Source organism: Diceros bicornis, chromosome 10 (assembly GCF_020826845.1).
Source record: "Diceros bicornis minor isolate mBicDic1 chromosome 10, mDicBic1.mat.cur, whole genome shotgun sequence".
NCBI lineage: Eukaryota > Metazoa > Chordata > Mammalia > Perissodactyla > Rhinocerotidae > Diceros > Diceros bicornis.
The window spans coordinates 1,810,176-1,834,134 of NC_080749.1; the positions used below are offsets into that span (position 1 = coordinate 1,810,176).

The 23,959-nt window shown below is 49.7% G+C and overlaps 2 protein-coding genes across 10 annotated transcripts in view; both read left to right on the forward strand.

Moving 5' to 3' along the window:
• LOC131410570 (ral guanine nucleotide dissociation stimulator-like) overlaps positions 1-18,659 on the forward strand; it is a 33,980-nt gene extending 15,321 nt beyond the window's left edge. Inside the window, exons 2-9 of one of the 9 annotated variants that reach the window (XM_058548672.1) lie at positions 7,303-7,350; positions 7,600-7,721; positions 13,585-13,808; positions 14,493-14,583; positions 14,700-15,016; positions 15,783-15,962; positions 16,372-16,475; positions 18,569-18,659. In XM_058548672.1, the coding sequence (XP_058404655.1) occupies positions 13,671-13,808; positions 14,493-14,583; positions 14,700-15,016; positions 15,783-15,962; positions 16,372-16,475; positions 18,569-18,644 (906 nt within the window). In that variant the 5' untranslated portion in view covers positions 7,303-7,350; positions 7,600-7,721; positions 13,585-13,670 and the 3' untranslated portion in view covers positions 18,645-18,659. Of the gene's footprint in view, positions 1-6,907; positions 7,035-7,302; positions 7,351-7,370; positions 7,395-7,599; positions 7,722-13,584; positions 13,809-14,420; positions 14,584-14,699; positions 15,017-15,782; positions 15,963-16,371; positions 16,476-18,429; positions 18,485-18,568 lie in introns of those variants that run through there. The other 8 variants (XM_058548676.1, XM_058548674.1, XM_058548675.1 and 5 more) reach the window with 8 other exon arrangements.
• A 1,060-nt stretch (positions 18,660-19,719) lies between these two features.
• Positions 19,720-21,131, forward strand: LOC131410577 (ral guanine nucleotide dissociation stimulator-like). Its single transcript, XM_058548696.1, has 3 exons — positions 19,720-19,751; positions 20,113-20,234; positions 20,873-21,131. Exons 2-3 carry the CDS (start codon positions 20,125-20,127, stop codon positions 21,123-21,125), a joined length of 363 nt encoding a protein of 120 aa, XP_058404679.1. The 5' UTR covers positions 19,720-19,751; positions 20,113-20,124; the 3' UTR covers positions 21,126-21,131.
• Positions 21,132-23,959: the final 2,828 nt, after the last annotated feature.

The following is a 23,959-nucleotide window of genomic DNA, read 5'->3' on the forward strand; positions in this document are numbered from 1 at the left end:
TTTGAGAAAATTCCATATTTTTTTCCATAGTGACTGTAACAATTTACATTCATACCAAAAGTGCACAGGGTTCTCTTTTCTACACAGCCTCACCAACACTTGTTGTCTGTTGTCTCTTTGAGAATAACCATTCTAGCAGGTGTGAGGTGATATCTCATTGTAGTTTTGATTTCGTTTCCCTGATGATGAGTGATTACGAGCATCTTCTCATGTACCTGTTGACCAGTTTTATGTCTTCTTTGGAAAAGTATCTATTCAGGTCTTTGACCATTTTCATATTGTTTCGTTGGTTTCTTTGCTTTTGACTTGTAAGAGTTTCTTATATATTGTGGATATTAACCCCTTTAGTTTGCCGATTGTTTCTTTTGCTGTGCAGAAGCTTTTTAGATTGATGTCATCCCACTTGTTAAGTTTTACATTTGTTGCTTGCACTTTTGATGTTACATCCAAAAAAAATCATTGTCAAGACTGGTTTCATGGGGTTTTTTCTCTATATTTTCTTCTAGTTGTTTCATATTTGCTGTCTTACATTTAAGTCTTTTATTCAATTTGGTATCATTTTTAGAGTGGTGTAAAATAGGGATCCAATTTCATTTGTCTGCATGTGGTTATCCAGTTTTCCCAACACCATTTATTGTAGAAACTATCCATTCCCCATGGAGTCTTCTTAGCTGACTCATCAACTGTTAGCAAACTGTATGTGTGTGGTTTTATTTCTGCGCCCTTGATTCTGTTCTATTGGTCTATGTGTCTCTTTTTATACCTGTATCATACGGTTTTTATTACTATAGATTTGTAATAAAGTTTGAAATGGAATTGTGATGCCTTCAGCTTTTTCTTTCTCAGCGTTGCATTTGTTATTTGAGGTCTTTTGTGGATCCATGTGAATGTTAGCATTGTTTGTCCTATTTCTGTGAAAAATGCCATGGGAATTTTAATAGGAATTGCATTGAATCTTGAGATGGCATTGGGTAGCATGGACATTTTAACAGTATTAATTCTTCTGATCCACGAACATAAGATATCTTTTCATTTCTTTGTGTCTTTGGTTTCTTTCATCAATTTCTTATAGTTATCAGTGTGTAGACCTTTCACCTTCTTGGTTAAATTTATTTATGAGTATTTTACTATTTTTGATGCTATTGTAAATAGGATGTTTTCTTTATATCTTTTTTAAATAGTTCATTGTTAGTGTACAGAAAGGTAACAGATTTCTATATGTTGATTTTGTCCCCTGCAGCTTGAGTGAATTTGTTTATTAGTCCTAACAGTTTGGGGGGGAGTCCTTAGGTATTTCTCTATATAAAATCATATCATCTGCAAACAGAGACCACTTTGTTTCTCCCTTTCCAATTTGGATGCATTATATTTCTTTCTCTGGCCAAATGTCTCTGGTTAAGACTTGTAGGAGTATGTTGAAGAGTGGTATTGAGACTGGGCACCCTTGTCTTGTTCTTTGTCGTAGCAAGAAAGCTTTCAACCTTTCACTGTTCAATATGATGTTAGCTGTGGGTTTGTCATGTAAACCTTTTATTATGTTCCTTCTGTAACCCTTGATTGAGAGTTTTTATCATGAAGGGGTGTTGAATTTTGTCAAACTGCTTTTTCTGCATCGACTGAGATTATTTTATGATTTTTATTTTTCATTCTATTAATGCGGTGTGTCACATTCATTGATTTGCATCATGTTGAACTTGATCCTGTTGTTTGACCCTTTTTTTGAGTTTACATAGTTTTGTTATAATGTGTCTTGGAGAAGAAAGTTTTAGTTTGAAATTTTAAGGTGACAGATCGACTTCAGGACCTTGGATGTCTAAATCTCTCCCCAGATTTGGGAAGATGTCAGCTGCTATTTTTTTTTCTTTAGATCTTTTTTTTTTTTTTTTTTGTGAGGAAGATCAGCCCTGAGCTAACATCCGGGCTAATCCTACTCTTTTTTTGCTGAGGAAGACTGGCTCTGAGCTGACATCTATTGCCAATCCTCCTCTTTTTTTCCCCAATGCCGCAGTAGATAGTTGCATGTCGTAGTTGCACATCCTTCTAGTTGCTGTATGTGGGATGCGGCCTCAGCATGGCCGGACAAACGGTGTGTCAATGCGCACCCGGGATCCGAACCCGGGCCGCCGGTAGCGGAGCACACGCATTTAACTGCTAAGCCCTGGGGCCGGCCCAGCTGCTATTTTTTTAAGTAAACTTTCTTTTCCTTTCTCCTTGTCTTCTCCTCTGGTACTTTAATAATGCTTATCTGTTTCTTTTCACGGTATCCCGTAATTCACACTGCCTTTCCCCGTTCCCATCCATTCCTTTTTTACTTTTTGCTTCTTTGACTGGATGATTTCAAATGACACATCTTCTAGTTCACTAATTATTTCTTGTACATGGTTGAATCTGATTTTGAAGCTTGCTATTGAATTTTTCAGTTCAGTCATTTTGTTCTTCAACTCTAGAATTTCTGTTTGTTTTTCCTTAAAGATTTCTGTTTCTATGTTGAACTTCTCACTTGCTCATGCACTGTTTCCTTCTTTCATTTAGTAGTCTATCTGTGTTTCCTTATAGTTTTATGAATTTCTCAAAGAGGGTTGCTCTGAAGCCTTTGTCACATAGTTCCTATATCTCCATTTCTTGGTCGGTCATTGGAGTTTTATTCTTTTTCTTTGGTGGTATCATGGGTCTTTGAGTATTCATGATCCTTGTGGCCTCCATTGGTGTCTGCAAATTTGAAGAAGTAGGCACCTCTTCCACTCTTTACAGACTGGCTTTAGCAAACCAAAGCCTTCACAGTCAGCCCATCTAGGGGTCCTGGGTAGGCCATCTGGTGGTGTCCAGGGGCAGGCTTGCTGCTGGAGTCCTTGGGCAGCCTGGTACTGGGGTGAGTGGAGAGCTTGGGTCCACAGTATTGTGTCTGGCCCTGGGCACAGCTGGGACCCTGAGTTCATGCGTAGCTCCACTGGCGCCTGGTTTGGCAGGTCCTGCTTGAGAGCCTACAGCCACAGGAGTCATCCAGGGCCATGGGAGTTGGCCAGTGCTGAGATGACCTGAGAGCCTTGGTTCACGGGAGCCTGCCAGGACCCTGGCGCCATGAGAGACAGCTTGTGCTGGGGGAGGCCAGAAGTCTGGATTCCTGGGAGCCTTCTGGGGGCCTGGGGCCACAGGAGCTGCCTGAGGCTGCAGAAGCCAGCAGGCACTGGATCAAGATGGAAGCCTGGGTTCATGGGAGCCTGCTGGTGCCTGGTGCCATGGGAGCTGCCTAGGGCTGCCTGAGTCAGCAAGCACCTGGGTGAGCGGGGGGCCTGGTTTTGTGGGAGCCTGCCAGGAGCCTGGTTCCATGAGAGCTGTCTACAGCTGCTGGAACTGGCAGGTGGTGTGGTGAGCCATGGGCCTGAGTTCCCAGTAGCCCCGAGGGAGCCTGATGCCATGGAATCTACCTGGGGTTGCTGGAGCCGGTAAGTGCTGCAGTGACCTGGGGTCCTGGGTTTGTGGGAGCCCACTGCGTGCCCTGTTGCGGAAGCTGCCTCTGGCTGTGGGTGCTGCCTGTGGCTGCCTGGAGTAGGCAGGAACTTGGGTGAGCCAGGGTCTGGATTCACCAGAGCCCACCAGGAGCCTGGTGCCAAGGACACCACTTGAGGTCACAGGAGCCACCTTGGGCTGTTGAAGATGGCAGCCCCTAGGCTGAGATGGGGGCCTGGGTTCCCAGGAGCCTGGTGGGAGCCTGGTGTCAGGGATGCTGCTTGGGGCCGCCAGAGCTGGCATGCTCCAGGGTGAGCCAGGGGCCTGGATTTGCAGAAGCCTGCAGGGAGCCAGCTAGGTCCACGGGAGTCAGCCTGGGGCTGGGGCAGGCTGGCTCAGGGGTCTGTGGTGAAGTCAGGCATTCACTTTACACTCCTCTCGTTGGGAGGTGTTTGATTACTGATTCAGTCTGCTTGTTTGTTACTGGTCTGTTCAAGATTTCTGTTTCTCCATGATTTAGCCTTCATAGGTTGTTTCTAGGAATTTATCTATTTTGTCTAGGTTACCCAATTTGTGAGTGTACACTAGTTCAGAATAGTCTCTTCTGATCTTTTTCTTTCTGAAGCATCAGTTGTAATGCCGCCTCTTTCATTTCTGATTTACTTTATTTGAGTCATCTCTCTTCTTTTTCCTCGATATTCTATCTAAGGGTTTGTCAATTTTATTTTTTTCCAAAAAATCAACTCTTACTTTTATTGATCTTTCATACTCTCTTTCATTTTTTCCCTCTCTCTTCTTGGTGACTTCCATCCTTCTGCTAACTTTGGGTTTCATTTTTTTTTTTTCTAATGCTGTGCGTTGTAAGTCAGGTTGTTTCTTTGACATCTTTCTTCTCTTATAATGTACAAAATTATCACTACAAACTTTGCTCTTAGTACTACTTTTGCTGCATCCTGTAAGTTTTGGTGTTTTTATTTTTTCTTTTTGTATGTCTGGAGCTATTTTCTAATGTCCCTTTTGATTTCTTCTTTGATCTAGTGGCTGTTTAAGAGTTTGTTGTTGAATTTCCATGTATTATGAATATTCCAGTTTTCTTTCTGTTATTGACTTCTAGTTTCATGCCATTGTATTTGGAAAAGATACTCGGTATGGTTTCAGTCTTCTTAATTTTGTTAAGACTTGTTTTGTGACCTAACACTTGATCTGTTCTGGAAAATAGTCCGTGTGCCCTTGAGAAGAGAGTGCGTTTTGTTGCTGTTCAGTAAAATGTTCTGTGTATGTCTGATAGGTCCATTAATGTTTTCATGTCTGCTGTTTCCTGATTTTCTGTCTGGATATTCTATCCATTGTTAAAAGTGGGGTACTGATGTGTTCTCTATTTGCAAGTTATGTAACTGAGAAGGCTCTAATATTGAGACTATATAAAGATCTCTTAGAACTCAATTATAAGAAACAAAGAAGCCAATGAAAATGGGTAACCAACTGGAATAGACATGTCTCCAGGAGATACACAGATGGCCAATAAGCACTAGGTAGATGCTCAGTATCATAAATTATTAGGAAAATGCAAATTCAAAGGATAGTGTGATACTATTTCACGCTCAAAATGAAGGCTATACTCAACATAATGGAAAATAACAAGTGTTGATAAAGATGTGGAGAAAGGGAAACCCACATAACATTACTGGTGGGAAAGTAAAATGATGCAGCCACTGCAGAAAACAGCTTGGCATTTTTTAAAATCTTAAACCTAGAATTACCATTAACCTGGAGAGTCACATGGTAGGTATGTCCAAAAGAGCATTGGAAACATATGTTCAAAAAAAAACTTGTCCATGGACATTCAAAGCAACATTATTCACAATGGTCTAAAGGTGAAACAAACCCAAATTTCTATCCAGTTATGACTGCATAAACCAAATGTGGCCTATTCATAATATAGGATATTATAGAGCCATAGAAAGGAATAAGGTACTGCTACATGCTCAGCCATGGATGAACCTTGAAACGTGTGCTCACTGAAGCCGTCCACAAAGGCCACAGATAGCATGATGCCATTTGAATGCACTGTCCAGAATAGGCAAATCCATAGGGGGAGAAAACAGATGAGTTGTTTCCATGGGCTTGGGTTAGGAGAAAATAGTGCGAATGAGTATGGGTTTGTTTGAGGGTGTTGAAAATGTTCTGGAATTAGAGAGTGGTGATAGCCACACGACATAATCATTGTACTAAAAGCCATTGAACTGTATACTTTAAAATGCTCTCAACGGTGTATTCTGTGTTAAGCAGATTTTCCTCGATAAAAATTTTAAAGTTTTTAAATTAATCAGGGTATTGATTAATTTTAATTTAGTTAATTTTAAGTTGGTTGGGGTATTTAATAAGGGTAATTAAGGGAGTTATTAGGGGTAGGGCATGTTGTAGCCAAAAGAGTAAACGTCCGATGAGGGCTATAGAAACAAGTCCTATGATTGTACAAGCAACAGTGTAAAATCCAGTCCATTTCCATCGTCCCCAACTTGGAGGGACCAGCCATGAAAGTAGGTCAGTGATCTCAGGGGCCTTGGGTATCTGTTCAAGATGTGGGTAATATTATGCAATATTTTAACCTCTTGGGCCATCTGGTGGTGGTAGGTTTGGACTTGTGTGTTGATGTACATTCAGCAAGTGGTTCCAGGAAAGGCACAAACCCCTCCTTCCTTAGCTGGTATATACACTCTAGGGCCAGGCTGTTTTCTAAAACCATTTAGACAAGAGACTCATGAGACTGTTGTACAAGGGCTAGGATAGGGTCTTACGGAGTTGTAGTCCATGTTGGGTTAAGGTTGTCGATACTTCTTGGTTGCCTCAGTTACCTGATTTTGTGTGGGTAGGGCCACCGCACCTGTGCCCAGTCCAGTCAGTCAGTCCTAGTAGAAGTGAACACCCAGTGCTATAAGACTGACAGTGTCTATATGGGTTGGTGGTAACCAGTCAGGGCAGGAAACTCAGGGGAAGTTTCCTGCGACCTGAGGGAAGCAGGCTGAGAGACAGACAATGATGTATTGCAGAATGTAGCCTGGAGAAAGCTGCTCAGAGGGCTGGGGAAGAGAGACGCTCACTGGGTGAGAGCCTTGTGATATCAGCCCACAGTGAAACCCAAAAGTGGATGCTCCTGGTGTCAAATATTCCTTAGGTGTCTTGGAGGTAAAATCAGTAATTTGCACCCATTCACTGGTTACCTGTGCTATATGATTTCAGGGGGTATGGTTAAAGTGTTTGTGGGCCGAGGGATGTTTGTGCCTGGGCACAAAATCACCAAGGTGGCCTCGAAGGCTACCCCAAAATGACCCCTCAAGGAGCAGTTGGGGCAGAAAGTGGGTGGAGCATTTTGAAGGAAGCCTGGGGCAAAGATGATGTTGTTCGATGGAGTTGGCTACAACTGAGTCTCTCCGCAGGGTAAGCACATCAGCTGGGGTACAGTAGGTGATTGGAGGCCAAGTGACAGACCCTGCAACTCCTGATTCCCAGTGCACGGGCAGCCCTCTCAGCCCATTGGACATAAATGGTGGTGGTGTTTGTGAAGCATCTGGCTGGCAGTGTGGAAGGTATAGGGGACGTGTGGTGGGAGACGTCATGATACTGTCGGGAGGAGCTGTGTGTGAGATTACGGTGTTGAGGGGGAAGGACTGGAGGCAGGTGCAGTGGGTGTGTGACCAACAATGGTCAGTGAAGGGACAGCTAGGGGGTAACTGGGGAAAGCAGGGACCAGCAGAAGTCATGTGTTTAAAACAAGACACCAGGCCCAAATGGAGCCGCTTAGGCTAAGCCCCACGTCAACAAGCTGAGACTTAATTAGACTTTTGGCCCTCCCAGGAATGAAATCTTAAACCAGTCAGTGGGGAATCGCCTGATGAGCAGCAGGTAGGTCATCTTCCTGATGGAGCCCTGCCATCCCCTAAAGGAAGGTAACCTTGCAGTAACCAACCCGCTGTTGTGTCTAGTGTAACTTCCTTGTTCTTGCTCCCTTCTGCCTATAAAAGTCCTTCATGTTTTCCAGCTCCTTGGAGCTCCTTTCTCTCTGCTAGACTGGATGCTGCCTGATTCATGAATTGTTGAATAAAGCCAATAAGATGTTTAAAATTTACTCAGTTAAATTTTGTTTTGTAACAGTTTGGTGGCAGCAGTGGGATTCAAAGGACTCATCTGATGGCTTCGGAGATGAGAAACACAGGCATTGGTACCCGCAAAACCTTTGAGTTCTCCATCTTTTTCGCTGTTTCCGAGGGCCATGGGTAAGTTCCTCTCGGATCTGAGATCCACTGTCTTTGTGTTGAGCTCCCGATCTAACTGGCTTTCCAGTCCAGGGTCAATGGGTCAGTCTAGACTGACAAGATGCTCTAAGAGAGCATCAGTCTTAGCCCTTGGTTAGTCCACAGTCCCCATTTGTTGGAGTCTGCTGGTTGAGTCTGCAGGCCCCTTGTGTTAGGGTCTGCTAGTTCAGTCCGTGGTTCTTGCTAATGGAGAGGAGTGGAAGAAATGTGTGCTCCATGCACACCCAGTCCTTGAAAACTTACCACGTGCATTTTACATGCATTTTGCCTTCTGTTGACTGTCGATGGGTTCTAAGGAAATGGTGAAGGCACAGTGAGGAGGAATTGTGGGTTTCTGCATGACTACCTCGAGCACTCGTCAACCTGAACAACCGCCCGGCGCTACCAGAACTGAAAGACATCCCATCACCATGGATTGGAAGACTCCTTATTGTGACGGTGTCAACATTGTCCAAAGAGATCAACAAATGCAGTGCAGTCCTTATCAAAATCTCAAGGACATTTTGTACTGAAATAGAAAAAAACCCATCCAAAAATTCTTATGGAATCTCAAGTAAGTTCAGATACCCAAAACAATCTTGAAAGGAGTTACTAAGTTGGAGGACTCATTCTTTCCTGATTGAAAACTTACTACAAATCTACAATATCGAAACAACATTGTCATGGCATAAAGACAGACATGTTGACCAATGGAAACAGAATTGAGAGCCCAGAAATTAACCCTCACCCATATGACCAAATGATGTTTGACAAGGGCGCGAAGATTATTCAATGGGGAAAAGACAGTCTTTTCAACAACTTGTGCTGGAAAAAGTGTATATCTACATGCAAAAGAATCAACTTGGACCCTTATCTAACACCATATACAAAGCTTAATTCCCAGTGGATCAAAGACCTAAATGTAAGACTATAATAGCCTTAGAAGAAAACATAAGACAAAACTTGACAAAATAGGATTTGGCAATGATTTCATGGATATGACACCCAAGGAGCAGGCAATAAAATAAGAAGATACACATGCTGGACTTCATGAATATTAAAAAGTTTTGTGCCTCAAAAGACATTATCAACAGAGTAAAAGCACAACCCACAGGATGGGAGACCATATTTGCAAACCATGTATCTGACAAGGGCTTACTATCCAGAATAAATAGGGAACTCCTAAACTCAACAATAAAAAACAAACAACCCAAATGAGAAATGAACAAAGTACTTGAATAGACATTTCCTCAAAGAAGATCTGCAAGTGACCGATAAGCATATGAAAAGATGCCCAACATCAGTAATCATTAGGGAAATGCAAAGCAGAAACACAGTGAGAGACCACCTCACATTCATTAGGATGACATCTATCAAAAAAAGAAGAAAAAGAGTAGAACCAGTGTTGGCCAAGATGTGGAGAAGTTGGAACCCTTGTGCACTGTGGTAGGAATATAAAATATATAGTTGCTGTAAAAGTCAGTATAACAATTCCTAAAAAAAATTAAAAATATAATTATATAGGATCCAGCAATTCCACTTGTGGGCATATACCCCCGCCCAAAACAGTTGAAAGCATGTTCTCAAAGACATATTTCAGCACCCATGTTCATAGCATCATTATTCACAACAGCTAAAACATGGAAGCCACCCAAGTATTGTAACCGAGGAAGGGCTCGCTGCCCAATGCACCCCTTAAGCCAAACATGGGATACCCCCTCTTGTAGAAGGGAAAAAGCTTTATTACGTGGTTGGCCAGCAAGGAGGCAGGAGACAAAGGTTAAATCTTTCTCCCCAATGGGCTGTTGAAAAGGGCTTTTTAAGGGCAAAGCAGCAGGTGCAGGAAGGTTGGGGGCAGTCCTAGGCATTTTGTGCAAGCGCAGAAAATGTTCATGTTCTGTCATACATCCCCCGTTCAAAAGGCGGTGTCCTTAACATCATCGACAGGGGAGTTCTTGGCCCCCCAGGTCATCCTCCAGTCACTTGTGCACTCGTGGTTTGAGTCTTGCCAGCCATCTTGTGGTCTCATTGGCTCAAACCAGTTGAAACTCGCTCAAGGAGCAAAAACGGAGTTTCTGAAAAACAACTCACGGCCCAAGATTAGATCCTTAGTAAACATCATATGAGACGTGGCTTAAGAAAGGAGTCTCCAGGGGACAGTTGATAAAAATCGGGCTGGGGCCCCATTTTATTTTGGGCTTGCTTTTGGGCCCGGTTATGGTTTCTGTCCAGGGTTGTATGGATAAGCAAAATGTGGAATATATGTACAATGGCATATTATTCATCCTTAAAAAAGGAAGGAAATTCTAAGATATGGCACACCGTGGATGAACCTTCATGATATTACTCTAAATGAAATAAGCCAGTCACAAAAATACAACCTTGTGTGATTTCCCTTCTATGAGGTTCCTGAAATCGCTAGATTCAGAGAGACAGAAAGTAGAATGGTGTTTGCCAGGGGCTGGGAGGAGGAGGAATGGGGGGTTATTCATGAATGGGTATAGAGTTTCAGTTTTGCAAGATGAGAAGAGTTCTGAAGATGGATTGTGGTGATGATTGCACAGCAATATTAATGTCTTCAATACACTTAAAGCATACTTAATGTATCTATGGGGCCTGATGACTTGTCCTGGCCGAGCACATGCTTGTGCTGTTGCACATCTTACCCCTCACTGTACAGTTGGCAAACTGGCCCAGGAAGAGGCAGGTACTGGCCCAGACCACAGGAGGTGGTCAGGGTCCCGAAGACTAGAGAGAGCTCCAGCTTCCTTGGCCAAGGCTCCACCCCTTCCCTCAGGTTTCCTTTGGCAATGAGAGGCATTAAGATCCTAGGGGATTGCTGCCCACCCCTCTCCATATGGGGTCATTTTCCCCTCATCATCGCATGTGCACAGGCACAGCCACTCTCACTGACGTCTCATGTGGGGACCATGGAGGTGCAAGTCAAGAAAGAGCCGACACCGGGGAAGTGACAAGAGGCAGGAGGGAGAGAGGTTGCAGGCAGCTCTCCCACGGGGCAGTAACATCCGTTCTCCTAGATACGTGTCCCGGGGCGCAGAGATGGGCAGAGGAATGTGTAAGGTTCCTAGGTTTCTACCTGTTCCAGACCCATCCCTGGCCCAGCCTGGGGAGCACAGGACTGGGGTCCTGCAGTCCATCTCTGTGGGCACCCAGAACTGTGATGAGCCCATCCTCCCCTAGTGTAGGCATTGGGAAGAGGAGAGAAGACCTCAGTGATGGTCCTCCTGTATAAAGTGGAGTGCATCCAGTGGGTGACTCCAAGTGTTCCATGCACTCACAACATGTCTGTTGGACTGGGTTCTCTGTCGATGACCTACTGTGCTCTGAAACCCTGAGTAAACGCTTTCCAGCCCCTGGAGATCCTTTAGAACTGAGGCGGCTTGGGGGTTTGGAAACATGAGAACTGTGGATAAGGAAGAAGATGCCAGAGCACTGGACACCAAGTCCAGAGTCCAGGGAGAAGAGTAATTCTTGTGGGAACCTCAAGGTCCTCATCTGGAGGTAGGGGGAATCATTGTCCTGGTTGAGGTTAGGATGCCTCAGGAGTGAAGAGGACACCTGGTGGGGGACAGCAAGAGTGGGGGAAAGTAGGCTCCCGAGATTGCTCCCACTCCCTCGAAGCCAACAGGTCCTGCTCCTTTAAGCCTGGGACCCTGGAGAGCCTCTGCTTTGAGGACACCTGGAGAAAGTTTCCTTTCTGTTTGATGGAGTGCCTCCCTGGGTTGCAGTGGTAGTGCTGGACATCAGGGGGTGGGCAGCCTCTTGTGTCAGTGGTGGCCAGTGAGTTTTTTGATTTTTTTCTTTTCCGGTTGTATTGAGATATACTTGATATACAGCACTGTGCAAGTTAACACTGCTGTGTGGTATATTTGAAAGTTGCTAAGAGAGTAGATGCTAAAATTTCTCATCCCCAGGAGAAAATGTTTTATTTCTGTTTGGTGATTGATGTGAACTAAACTTATTTTGGTAACCATTACATAATATATATACATCAAGTCCTTCTGCTGTAAACCTGGAATTTACACAGTGTCCACTGAACTTTGCTAGAGCTCCTGGAGCAGTGATGAATCAAACAGAAGTATTTCTGGCTGTTCCCCTGCCTCAGAAACAACTTGTACCTCCTATTACTAGTGTTCATCTCCACAATCAAAGTTGGTCATAAGCAGGGGGAGGGGTGCAAGAGCTTCCCATGTACTCATTCAGCAGCTGTGCACTGAGCACTCACCCTGTGCCGGGTGCCCTGGTGGGCCGAAGTGCAGGATGAAAATGACCAAGTGGTCCCTGCCTGCCAAGAGCTCACAATCTAGAGGGGAAAGGGACAAAAGCAAAGACATGAGAAAGAAAAGAGCAAGTGCTGTAGAGAAACACAGCAGGGGGTTGTGAGGGAGGGCTGGGGGTCACTGGTAGGAGGGTCTGAAAGGCCTCACTGGGGTGACATTTGCTGGGACCAGAATGACAGGGGGGAGCCAGCCCTGCACGAGCCTGGTAGCAGTGTGTCAGGGAGAAGGTGCGACTGATGCAGAGTCTTGCAGGCAGGAGTGAGTTTGGCCAGAAGAGGTTAGAAAGGTGGCCAGTGTGGCTGGAGGGAGCCTGGGAGGAGAGAACAGGAGCTGGGGTGGAAGGTAGGGCCAGGGCCTGGTGGGCTGTGTCAGTTACCTTTCCCTCTCTGACTTCATTGCCGCAACCTTGCATTTCAAAACTACAAATGTTGAGTATCTCACAATTTGTGTGGATCAGCAATCAGGCACGTTTTAGCTGGGTGCCTCTGCCTCAATGAGTTTAACAGGTTCGGGCTGTGGCCTCAACTGAGGCTCGACGGGGGGAGGACTGGCCCCCAAGTTCACTCTCAGCCTTCAGGGTTCAGTTTGGACAGAGAGCCTGAGTTCCCTTCTGTCTGTTGGCCTGGGCACTTCCTTGCTTCTCTCCTCGATGGGCCTCCACATTGGGCAGCCCCAAAACACCAGTATTTGATTCCTCAGTTCCAGGGATTCAACAGAGTGAGAGAGAGACACGGAGTAAGAGGAAGTGAGAGACTTTTTTAGTTAAAATCTAGACAAGACATCTTGTCACCTTGGCTGTTATTATGTTCAGAAGCCAGGGACTAACCACTTAGTGGTTCCACGGGGAGGTGTATAACATGGGTGGGGCTTACTGGGTACCACTCTGGAGGCTGTGCACCTCATAGGCCAAGATGAGGCACTTGGGTCTGATTCTACATAAAGCAGCAAACAATTGAATGGTTTTATGCCACAGTATGGCAATATCTGAATTTCCATTAGTTTCAACCCCCTCATGATGCTGACCTGAAAATGAGGCCAAGTTGGATGTGACTGTCCCAATATCACATTCCTGGAACCCAGGCCTGTTTTGAGTGGTGGTCTGTGCTGCGTGTCACCCCTCATTATTATTCTTCCATCTCTAAGTTTGCGCCTTAGGTACATGTGACACCAGCCCACAGGGGTAATAGATATTATCTCATATACACTGGGTGACATCCCTAGGAAGTAGATTCTAGCCTGATCCCCATGGTACAGGTTTGGAGACTGGGGAGGACCTGAGAGGCACAGTGACTTTCCCAGGATGCAGAACTGGTAAGAAAAAGGAGGTCTGCATTCATTTCTGTCTCCTCAAAGCTAGGACCCTAGTGAGGTTTCCAGGGAGCTGTGGCTAGGGCTGTGTGGGCTCCTTGTGTACAGTTCAGGAGATGACATGGGGGAGGAGGGTGAGCAGCCCGGGGGCAGGGAGAAGCTCTGGGCAAGTCTGATTGAGGGAAGGGGCCCAGGTAATGGAATCTTGAAAAATGGCCTCACTTCTTTGGTCATAGACCTCAACAGATCTTAGAACTCTGGTAACCAGGCACCCATAGACCCCCATCCAGCTCACTTGACTGGCGACGGTCAACAGACAAAGATGTTTAGTTGTTGTGTCCTGATTTTTGGAAGATCTGGGCTCAAAAAAGCCCAGAAAGAGAATCTTTTTCGTCGTTGCCGACATTGGCTCAGCCCTCTTCCCCGATGCCTCTGGGCATCTGGCAGGAGGCAGCGAAAGGTAACAACGGGGCAGCCCAGGAAAGGCTAGAGCATGCCAGGACACAACTGTGGTCCCACCTGATCAGCCCCACACTCCTTGCCCCTCTTCGTGTGTGTGTGTGTCTGTGTGTGTGTGTGTGTGTGTGCATGTGTCTGTGTGGAGGGGGGAAGGCAGGGCATGAGGGGTGGGTCATTCCTAGGCAGGAGCTGGTAGTTAGGTGTCGGAAGCCTGGTGGGTCTGTCATGTTCATACAGGGTCATGGCTGACAGCGTGAGAAGGTGAGCTCCTCTACTCATATGTTACCGAGCCCTAGAGGTTTCATCTCTTTCCTTCCCTGACCACAGTTCTTTGCAGTGATGCCCCTCTGTGCCTGAACTGAGGAGCAGACTTTCTCTTGGGGGTCGGCCCCAGTGGCAGTGTGCAGGCAGCCCCTGATTCCTTCTGGCCCAGCACCCGGGCAGTCTTTGCAGAACTCCACTCAGGAGGTCGTCGAGGAGCTGCCCAATGGTTTCGACTCCACCAACTCACTAGACAAGGGGCAGGTGCACGAGGCCACCTGCACCATCCAGTGCTGCTCTGAGATGAGAGCAGGAGCAGAGGGTCTCCACACTCAGGACCTTGAGACGCCGGGCTTGGACCAGAACTAGGGCGGGGCCAGACTGGGGCTGTCCCTTTTTCAAGCTAAAGGGGATGTACATGCAGGTCACCTTGCCTGGTTCGGAGCTGAGCTGCCGTGACCCTCTTTCCCTTGCCCGGTGTGAGCTTCTGGAGGCCACTGAGGCAGAGCCAGAGGGTAAAGGGGACTGCAGGCTGGGTATTCCCGGAAGGGAAGTGGGATCTTTCCTGTGTTTAGAAGGACACATGGAAAGTCAGCTATGTGGGTGAACCTTTCCCTTTATCCCACTGCAGCGCCAGCTGCAGAGCTCCAGCCGGCGGCAGAAGCAGGGCAGTGGACAGTGGTGGAGGTAGAGCTGGCTCCAGCTCCGTCAATACCACCCCCTCTAGCGCTGGAGCCAGCGTCCCCTCCCTCAGCAGTGTTGGAGCTGGAGCAAGGGCCCACGTCGGCTCCAGCAGGAGTGGGAGCTGCTGAGCTGGAGTCACCTGGACCATCACTTCTAGTGGGAAGTCCATCTCCACCTGTGGCCATTAAGGAGGGTGAGAAGAAGCCTAACCTCACGGCCTTCCCTCCTAAGCTGGTGGCAGAGCAGTTGACCGTGATGGATGTGGTGAGCAGCTGGGCTCTCAGGGCAGAGGGGCAGGCCTTCCCTCTGCTGTCAGTGCCCCAGACCTGATCCGGACTCCTATGACCTGGGCCCAAATCCTGGCGCTCCCCCTTACCAACCGTACGACCTGGGCAACTTTCTGAACCCCCAAGGCTTTGCTGTCCACCTGCAGACCGTAGAGGTGGATACTAACAGGACCTGCTGCACAGAGTGGCTGTGCCGGCTCCATGAGGTAGAAGAGACGGAAAGCTGCGCGGGGCCTGGCCCATCAGTGGGGGAGGGGAACTCACTGTGTGCAGCCAGGTCCCTGGTGGCCCAACCGGCTGCTCAGGAGGCTCAACAGCCTCAGCATTTATTAGAGACCTGATGTGTACTTCACTACAAGGGAGACAGACAGAGCCTGTGGTTGTAGCTGCCGCAGGGGAATGTGCATCAGAATCGGAGTGGGACCAGAGGGGGCATCAGGGTGGTGGAAGATGCCCCCTTGGGATGAGCCTAGTTGAGCCACCGTCTGGAGCTTGGAGTTAGCCAGGACGGGCTGGGTGCAAATGCCCCCTCCCTTCCCTGCCAGTATTGGGTCCTGGGTCATCCTGTGCTGGGTGCCCGCAGTGGACAGAGAAGAAAACCCAGGGACTCTCACAAGGCTCAGACCACATCCTGAGCTTCCTGAGCTCCAGCTCTAAACCGTGACCCCTGTGTGGCACTTTGGGGGCGGTAGACACAGAGCTGGGGTGTGGCAGGGCTGGGTGACACTCCCCCTGTTCCCCAGGAGCTCTTCCGGAAGGTGGTGCCCTCTCAGTGCCTGGGCTCCACCTGGGGCAAGAGGAACAAGCCCGGCAATGAGCACCTGGCACCCACCGTCCAGGCCACCGTCGACCACTTCAGAAGGGTGGTCAGCCTCGTCGTCACCACCTGCCTCGGGGACCCGAGCATGACGGCCCAGGACAGGGTGGGGGTGGTGGAGCACTGGATCCAGGTGGCCCAGGTGTGCTGCGGGAGGCCCAGTGGAGCCCATCTCTGGAGCCTTGGGAACGGCCTCTCCACCTTTATCAGCTCCCAGGATTGCAGTGTGTGGTCTAAGCCCCTGCACAGTCCCTAGGCCCTTCCTGCCAGGGCCCGCTGACCTTGACTCCAGGTCCCAGTGGGAGGATGCTCACTTCCTCCCTGGCTCCTTCCCTGGGTTGAGCTAAAATCCTCCTCCCTGTGAGTGTTACTCTCTGGGTCCTAAATGTGCCCTTCTGGGGCTCTCTGAGAATCTGTCTCATCCAGGAGGGGAGATTTAAATAGAAGGGGACTGAAGCTAGAGCACGCAGGTCTCCAGCGCCCCACCTCACAGCTCATTCTCTTCCCTTCCCCAGGAGTGCGAGATCCTGAAGAACTTCTCCTCGCTCCGCGCTGTCATCTCTGCTCTGCAGAAAACCTCCATAAGCCACCTGAAGAACACGTGGGCGGATGTTTCCCGGTGGGTAGGCCCCTCTCCATAGGAGGATCAGGGTGGATGGGGGATCTCTCGTATGTCTGCCATTGCCCCCTCAGTCACGTGGGAACTCCTGGGAGGCAGCAAATGCTGGGGACAGGGCCTGGGCCTCGGTGAGGGGTCTCTAAGCCTCCCTGGGTCCTTAGTGCACCAGTTCTGCTTCAGGACTCAGTTTCCCTAAATGCCAGGGTTGAGCCACATTGGAGATTTTCAAGTGTTTATGGCAACAGAACTCTAGGCCCAGTTGAAACTCAAAGTGGTCAAAACAGAGGTGCTCTGTAGAGCTGGGGAATGGAGACCCCAGTGACCAACAGGAGAGCCCCCGCCCAGTCCCACGAGACCTTAGCGCTCAGAGGAGCCCAGTGAGAACACTCCTCCAGGCAGGTTGCATCTCTTGGGTTTGCAAAGAAAAGGGATTTGCACTCAGACCCCTCACATTATCCCCCAATTTATCCTTCCTTCTTTCCACTCCCCTCAGGGAGGGCTCGGAAAAACTTAAGGAGCTCTATAGCCATGACAAGTCCTTGAGAAGAGAATTGATGACCAAGATAGAGTGGAGGCTGGACGTCTGGAAAGAGAGGAGGGGCGAGGGAGAAAGGGGGACTGGGCAGGCTGTGGTTTGATAGTTTCTCACTTGAACGTTCTCTGAAACATTCCCGTCTGTCTTGTCCAGATTAACAAGCAGAGGGATCTGTTTGGTCCACGGGCGGGTGGGGTGCCGTTGTGGGCACGAGGACCCCCTGGTCCTGGGACTCGGTGGTGTTGGCTGGGCTGTTCCAGGAGGAGTTGCCGAGCTGGCACCATCAGCAGGTCTCTGGCTTCCAAGCACGTCCATCCTGCTGGATGTAGCTTCTTCCAGGCTGTTGGGTGGTTGGGGTGGGTTTAGCCCTCAGCCTAAACCTGTCCTCAAGAAGCCAGGCCCCTGCTGCTCCTTGTGTCTTCACCATGTCTCCAAGGGGAGGCCACCCTGCCTGCCCCAGGTTCGGGCATGGCAGGGGATTCCCGTGGCCCAGGTGGACAAACAGGCTGCTCAGCCTTGGTTCTGAACATCTGGACCAGAGACAGATGTGTGTGCATTCTGGGACCCCCTCCGGAACCCCTAGAGCAGTCACTGGAGCCAACCACAGGAGTCTCACCTGAGTGCCCAGTTGGCAATGACATATGCCCCAGGTGGCTTATGTGAAGCGTCTAGGCAACTGACAGATTCTTAGTGGATCTTTCTGAAAGGACGTTGGGAGCTTCATGTAAACGAGGAAGCAAAGCTTCCTGTCACCCCCTTCCCTGTTGATCGGAGATGGCACCTTGGGAGTCCAGTTCCTGAGTGGATAAAGAAAGAGTTCAGTGCAGGGGAATGTCCTGAGGGGTTCCTTGGGGAGGAGTAGGCTTTTGCACGGCCTCTGTCCCAGCTTGGGGGCCAGACACTCCATGGGACTGGGGCAGGCAAGAGCCACTCAACCGGACTCCCAAGACACCTCATCTTCTCCATCCACAGCTCGGCCCAGGACCACGCTTTGAGAGCTCAGGGGACAGTACTGTGGTCAGTGGTGGGGCGGGGGTTAGGTGAGGACGTTGGAACTGGGCCTCTGGCTGGGAGGGGCAAGCGGCCTCTCCTCTGTGGGCCCCTGAGCAACTCACTGCCCCTGTTTGGGCCTCTGCCTCCTCATCTCGGAAGTGGAGGGATGGTGATTGTGTGGTGCAGGCCTCATACGGTGGTGATGAGATAAGAAGGAGGAAAGGAATGTGGGAGCTTTCTGCCTGCTCCACACGGAGGGGTGAGGGCGAGGACAACGATGGCAGTCATATGCCACTGAGTCCTCAGGAGAACCTCTGAGGTAGCTGGAGTTCTCACACTTTCCAGATGAGGAAACAGGCTCGGGGAGGCCAGGCCACAGGCCCAAGCTCACACCTAGAGTGCGAGTTGGAGCTGGGTTTGTTCTAGAATCACAAGACCTTGGAGGATGGAGTGGCATTGGTACTAGTTGACTCAAGTCAGATGTCCAGGGTCGGAGGCCAGTGGTGCTGGAGAGAAATGGGGTGAGGGGAGTATGGCCTGCTGACACTGTCCTCGACCCTGGCAGGAGGGGCCCTCCACGTTTGCCCCCCCGGAGATCATCCCCCAGAGAGTGCAGGAGAAACAGCAGCAGCAGCAGGTGAGTGTGCCTGTGGGGGTGGGACTCTGCCCTCCCAGCTGGGGGCCTCAAATCAAGAGAGGAGGGCCCTTCCTCCTGGTGCCACAGTGCCTGAGTCCCCCAGTATAAGTGACCAGGAGTGGGGCCTGGAAGAGCTGGTGCAGGATGGGTTGTGGGGAGGCCCAGGGACCGCATACCCTGTGATTTGCCAGAAGCCAGCCCTGGGAGGTGAGGAGGAGGAGTATGGGTATTCTTGCGGTGTGAAGGGAGGAGGAATTGAGGGGAGTCTGCTAAGGGTCCTAGGCTGCTCCCCGTGGGAACCCTGGGTTGGGCCAGGAGGCTGAGGGTGAGGACTTTTCAGGGGAGGGTCTGCACAGGGACGACTTGAGAGCAAGGGCTCATCTCACCCGAACCCCCATGTGACAGGGTGTCGTCCCCTACCTTGGCACTTTCCTCGGTGACCGGCTGATGCTGCACCTGGCGATGCGTGATTATCTCGAGGTGGGTGAACATGGGGACCAGGCAGGGAGGACCAGGATCCTGAGCCTGGGGATGCAGGAGCCCCCGAACTGAGCTCTGAGCTCTCAGCACTTGGCACATCTCTCATGAGAGCCTCGCAGCCGCCCCTGGGAGCTGGGGCATCAGGCCCATCTTAGGGATGAGTGAACACAGGCTCCGCCTGAGACACCCATTCCGGTTCCCCAGGCTGGGGAAGCTCAGAGCTGCCTGATGGCACAGCTGCGTGAGGTTTTATCTGAGCTGGACTCAGCCTCTCCGTCCCATGCTGCCCATGGGGGAGAGAGATGTCGGGTCCCCCCAAGTCAGGCAGCACGTAAGTGGCTGAGCAGTCCCCTCTGCCTGAGGCCTCAGCCTCCAAGTCTGTCATCAGAGAGGGTTGTGCTGCCAGGTCCCTCAGCCTCACCCCCCTGTCCTCCTCCTCTGGAGCCCAGAGCCCAGCCTAGGTCCAAGTCCTGTTTTCTCTGCATGCCCGGCCCCCTCTGGGGACCTGGCAGTCGTGCACCATGAGAAGGGCTGAGCATTGGAGGGCTAGTCAGGCTGGGGGGCTCTGTCTGATGGACTTTGGCTGTCTGCCTTCCAGAGGAATGAGATCAACCTTCAGAAAAGGACTGAGGTGAGCAGCTGTGGCCCTCCCTGCAGGGGAGGGGAAGGAGGTGGAAATCAGAGACCCTCTGGGCAGAACAGTCCCTGGCCCCACCCCCCTGTATCTTAGATTGAGAGGAAGAGTTTGATAACAGAGAAGAGGGAGATCCATCCAATTGGCGGGTGGGTTGAGGGGAGCATGGCGTCAAGGAAAACTTCCTGGAGGAGGGGCTGATTATTCCCCTTCTGAGAACAGGTAGAGCCTGGATGGGACTGGAGGGAAGGAGGGTTGCCAGGACTGGTCCCCTGCCCCACTTCTCACCCCCCACAAGGCCCCTGCAGCATCCCCCACCCAGGCCCTGTCTGCATCCTCTCCTTCCCTCTGGCCCCAGGAATACCGAGTCATGAGGGAGATCCTGCTGCTCCAGGTGGCTGCAAAGAATTACAACCTAGAGCCCGAGGAGCGATTTGGGGCCTGGTTCCAGGACATGGAGCTGCTCAATGAGAATGATAGGTGAGGCCGGGCAGGAGTTGGCTGAGGGCAGAGGTGGACCCTCCCTGTTGGCCAGTCCAGAGAGCCTGTCTCCGTGGCCCCCTGGTCAGCCCCAGGCCTTATCGTGTTGTGACCTCTGGGACACCCAGACTCCAGCTGCTGGGCAGGCAGTGGGGGGCACCTGTGGTGTGGCTCCTGGTAGGCTCATAGGTGCTTCTCTGTCCTGTAGCTACAGCCTGTCCTGCCAGCTAGGCCCCCAGGCCTAGTTGGCCAGCAGAATACTCAAGGCCAAGAAGAACCGGCCATCATCAAGGTCAGGGGTGAGTGAGTGTCTGGGCCGGGGTGACTGACTCCTAGGGGTTCAGTAAAGCTTCGGGCTAAGCGTGGCTTTTGCAAGTCGGACAGCTGGCACTGGGATCCCAGCTCCACTACTGAGCAGTCCTGTGACTGGGGTGACTCTCTCCAGCTTCCTGAGACTCTGTTTCCTCCTCTGTAAAATAGGTGATACTAAATGGTCGCTCATGTGACAGGGACAAATGGGGTACTGGTGGCTGACAGCACTGAGCACAGGGACTGGAGCACCCAGTGCAGTGGGGACAGGGTGTGGCGCCATGGTTCTGAGGGAGGCCCCCCCAAGATAACCCGACTCTTCTACTCAGCCCCCAGGCCCCAACACCGAGCCCCGTACCAGTGGCCAATCACAGCCGCATCCTCAGCAGCGGGGACACAGCTGGGACGCTTGCGATGCACCGGACCGGCTCCTCCCACCTGATGGGTAGGGGAGCATTGCAAGCTGATTCCTGGGGCCCCGTGAAGCCCAAGAGAGCGAGGACGACCCCACCCCAGCTCCCTGACATGTCTACCCCAGCATCTAGTCACCCATTGGGGAAGGACAGTAGTTATGTGTTGTAAATAATAAATGCCATATTTGAATATTTTATTAAAGTCCTGGGAGTTGTGGTGTGGTTCTGTGGCTTTCTGTAGGCATGTAAGGGAGACATAGAATCTCACGTTTCTCCTTGAATCAAGAACTCTTCTGGGTCATCAGCTTATTGTATGTAGGAGAAGGGAGAAGGGCCAGCCCCTTCCCTGGCCAGTGGGGACACTCCCAAGTCCCCCTAAGTCAGAGGACAAGTTCATTTCAGTATCATTCAGCTGCTCCAGGAGCAGACACGGCCCGCTGCCCATTCTCTTGGGATTTAAGGTTGAAGGTACTTTCACAGGCAGAGCAACAACCACTGAAATGTGGGTGTCTTTAAAACAGCACTACCCAGGACCATGCCGTGCCACAGGCAGGGGCTGCCTTTCTACATTCTGGAGGAAGAGGGAATAGTTTCTGCTTCTCTTGTTGAGGTTTCTTTTGATCACATTTTAGGAACTTGTAGTTTTCTAGTTCAACCTCTGGAATTGCATCAGCTGTAAGTGGGGAAAACAATGTAAAAATATCAAAACGTGCACAGGGAGAGGACAAGGCCCGAGGAAGGTCTCTTGTAAATGGTCTAAAGGCAGGCAGGACTTTCCCTCCTCAGGCCCCTCTAGGGGCTCCGTGTTCACCCCTGACCTAGATTTGAATCCTCCTGGGATCCTTGTCCAGGTCTCTGACTTCCTTTTCCTGCTTGTTTTCTATCCACAGGTGAAGATTTGTGATGCAGCTTTTAAGGCCACATCTGGGCCTCCTTCCATCATGTCTATGCTGCCTACACACTAGGCTCTCCAGCATCCCTGCACGTACTTATGTAATGCTGTTTCAGGAGGAAATGTCCTGGAGGCCCCAGCCTCTGTCAGGTACATTGTGGCCACTCTTCCCTGAGGGAGTTGATCTGGTGGATCAGGGACGGGTTTTCATTTCCCAGGCTATGGGTCCCTCTGTTTGGCCACAGAAAACCGCCACCCTCTCCGTTGCATGCCAAGGTGGCTTCTGGGTTTGTGTAGTTCTGAAGTCCATGGTCTCTGACATTCGCCAGTTTACACACTCAGTCATGATATTACTGACGTGTCCTAAAGGGCTAGATGGGCCTCAACCTATAGATTTTGTAGCCCCCTGGGATGGCTGTGTTATTTTCCACAGCCTTGTGCTGTGGTTATGTGTCATGGAGGCTGTGAACTTTTCCTGTTGGGAGCTTTGAAAGATGAGGCATGAGAGGGGAGGGTGTAGGCAGGTCCATTGAGGGAAAGCCACCACACTGATGATCCATGGCCATGAATGGACACAGTCTTACCAATCAAAATACTGAAGTGCTTCCCATCTGGTGGTGAACAGACACTGCTCTGAGCTCACCCTGAGAACCCATCCCATGACCAGGAACTAAAGGGTTCCCACGTGGCTTTTTGAACATCACGTCTGGAAACACCCTGTAAGACAAGGCCCAGATGAATTTCTTGGCAGTTCTGAGCTATCCTCCTCCATCAGAAGGCTGCAAGTGTCCTTCAGACACACAGCAGGCTGGACTCTGCCAGGGAGGCCTTTACAGTGCAAGCTGGTGTTGAGCATACATCCTGGTTCCCAGCAGCCCAGGCCCTTCCTGACATGGCACAGCCATCCAGGAAAGTGATTTGCTAAAGGAAAAATAGGGAAGACTATACTTTACCTCCAAATAGAAAGAGAAGCGCCAGCTCCCATGTCTAATCAGGACGAGGAGGTAGTCAAGGGTGCCCACAGGGTTTCTACTGCAGGACTGTGAGGCTCCTGAGAACTGATCCTGCGTGTAGCAACATTTAATAACCCTTGTGCCCAATGATATAGCAGAAGGGCGACAATTTATTGCACCTTTGGGCATCCATTTGTCAAAAGTGCACTTACAGTCATCCATAAGAGAATCACGTTTGCACAACGGTACATATCACTCAATCTTTTACTGCTTTTTTAAACTTATGTAAATTTAACTAGTGTACAAAATACACAAAAGTACTCAAACTTATTCATACCTGAATAAGGAAGAAATATAACAATCACTCCATGTTTTTGCAGGTAGTCACCCTTTCATAGCTGGTATTTATAACTACCTTCTTCCATTACCCACTTCATATTCCCTTTGCCTCAGCAAGCACCTCAGCTGGTTGTGGTTCTTTGCAAACCCTTTTCAATTTCAGTGGTAGAACCTGACCTTCATTCCTGAAGGGTCACAGCCATTCGTAGTCCTGCCTGGACTGGTTTCTTGTAGTTTTCCATTGACGTTAATCACAGGGCACGTGAGAAAACCCTAAGGACTCTCCTGTATTCCTTACCTCCATTGTGGAGCAGCAGTCCAGTTTCCTCTTGGTAATCAGGATCAATCACCGCGGCCTGCATGGAAACTCTCTTCCTTTTGCCTGTAGAGTCAGAGGCAAGGGGAGCCGTAAGGGGCTGGGTGGCAGTCTTAATTTCCAGTCCAATGAAATCAATGTGTTTTCTCCCTTTGGAATGAAGATCCCTAAACCAGTAGAGCATAAGGTCACATGAACATGAAAAAAAATTATGCTAGTGGATCATGAGGGGTAACAGTGGTAGTAGTGAACGGTGCCCCTCACATTTCCACCCTTGATTGCTGGACTTGTGAATCCCGGCTATGGGAAAATCAGTGCTATATAATGGACGCTGATTTAGAGCATAAGCAGCTTCCTGGGGAACACTGCCCCAAACCTGCAAGGTATTGCCACCTAGGTCGTAGTACTGTAACTCCGTCTTCACACGCCTATTCTTCTCTCAAGTCAGCGGCTTCAGATGGTGGGGAACAGGAAAAGACCAGTGAATTCCATGAGCATGGGTC

Excerpts from the sequence above, each read along its gene's own strand:
- LOC131410577 (XM_058548696.1), top strand. The coding sequence starts at position 20,125 with ATGAGGGAGATCCTGCTGCTCCAGGTGGCTGCAAAGAATTACAACCTA. Across the intron at positions 20,235-20,872 it reads CTGCTCAATGAGAATGATAG|CCCCCAGGCCCCAACACCGA; the intron begins GTGAGGCCGGGC and ends TCTTCTACTCAG.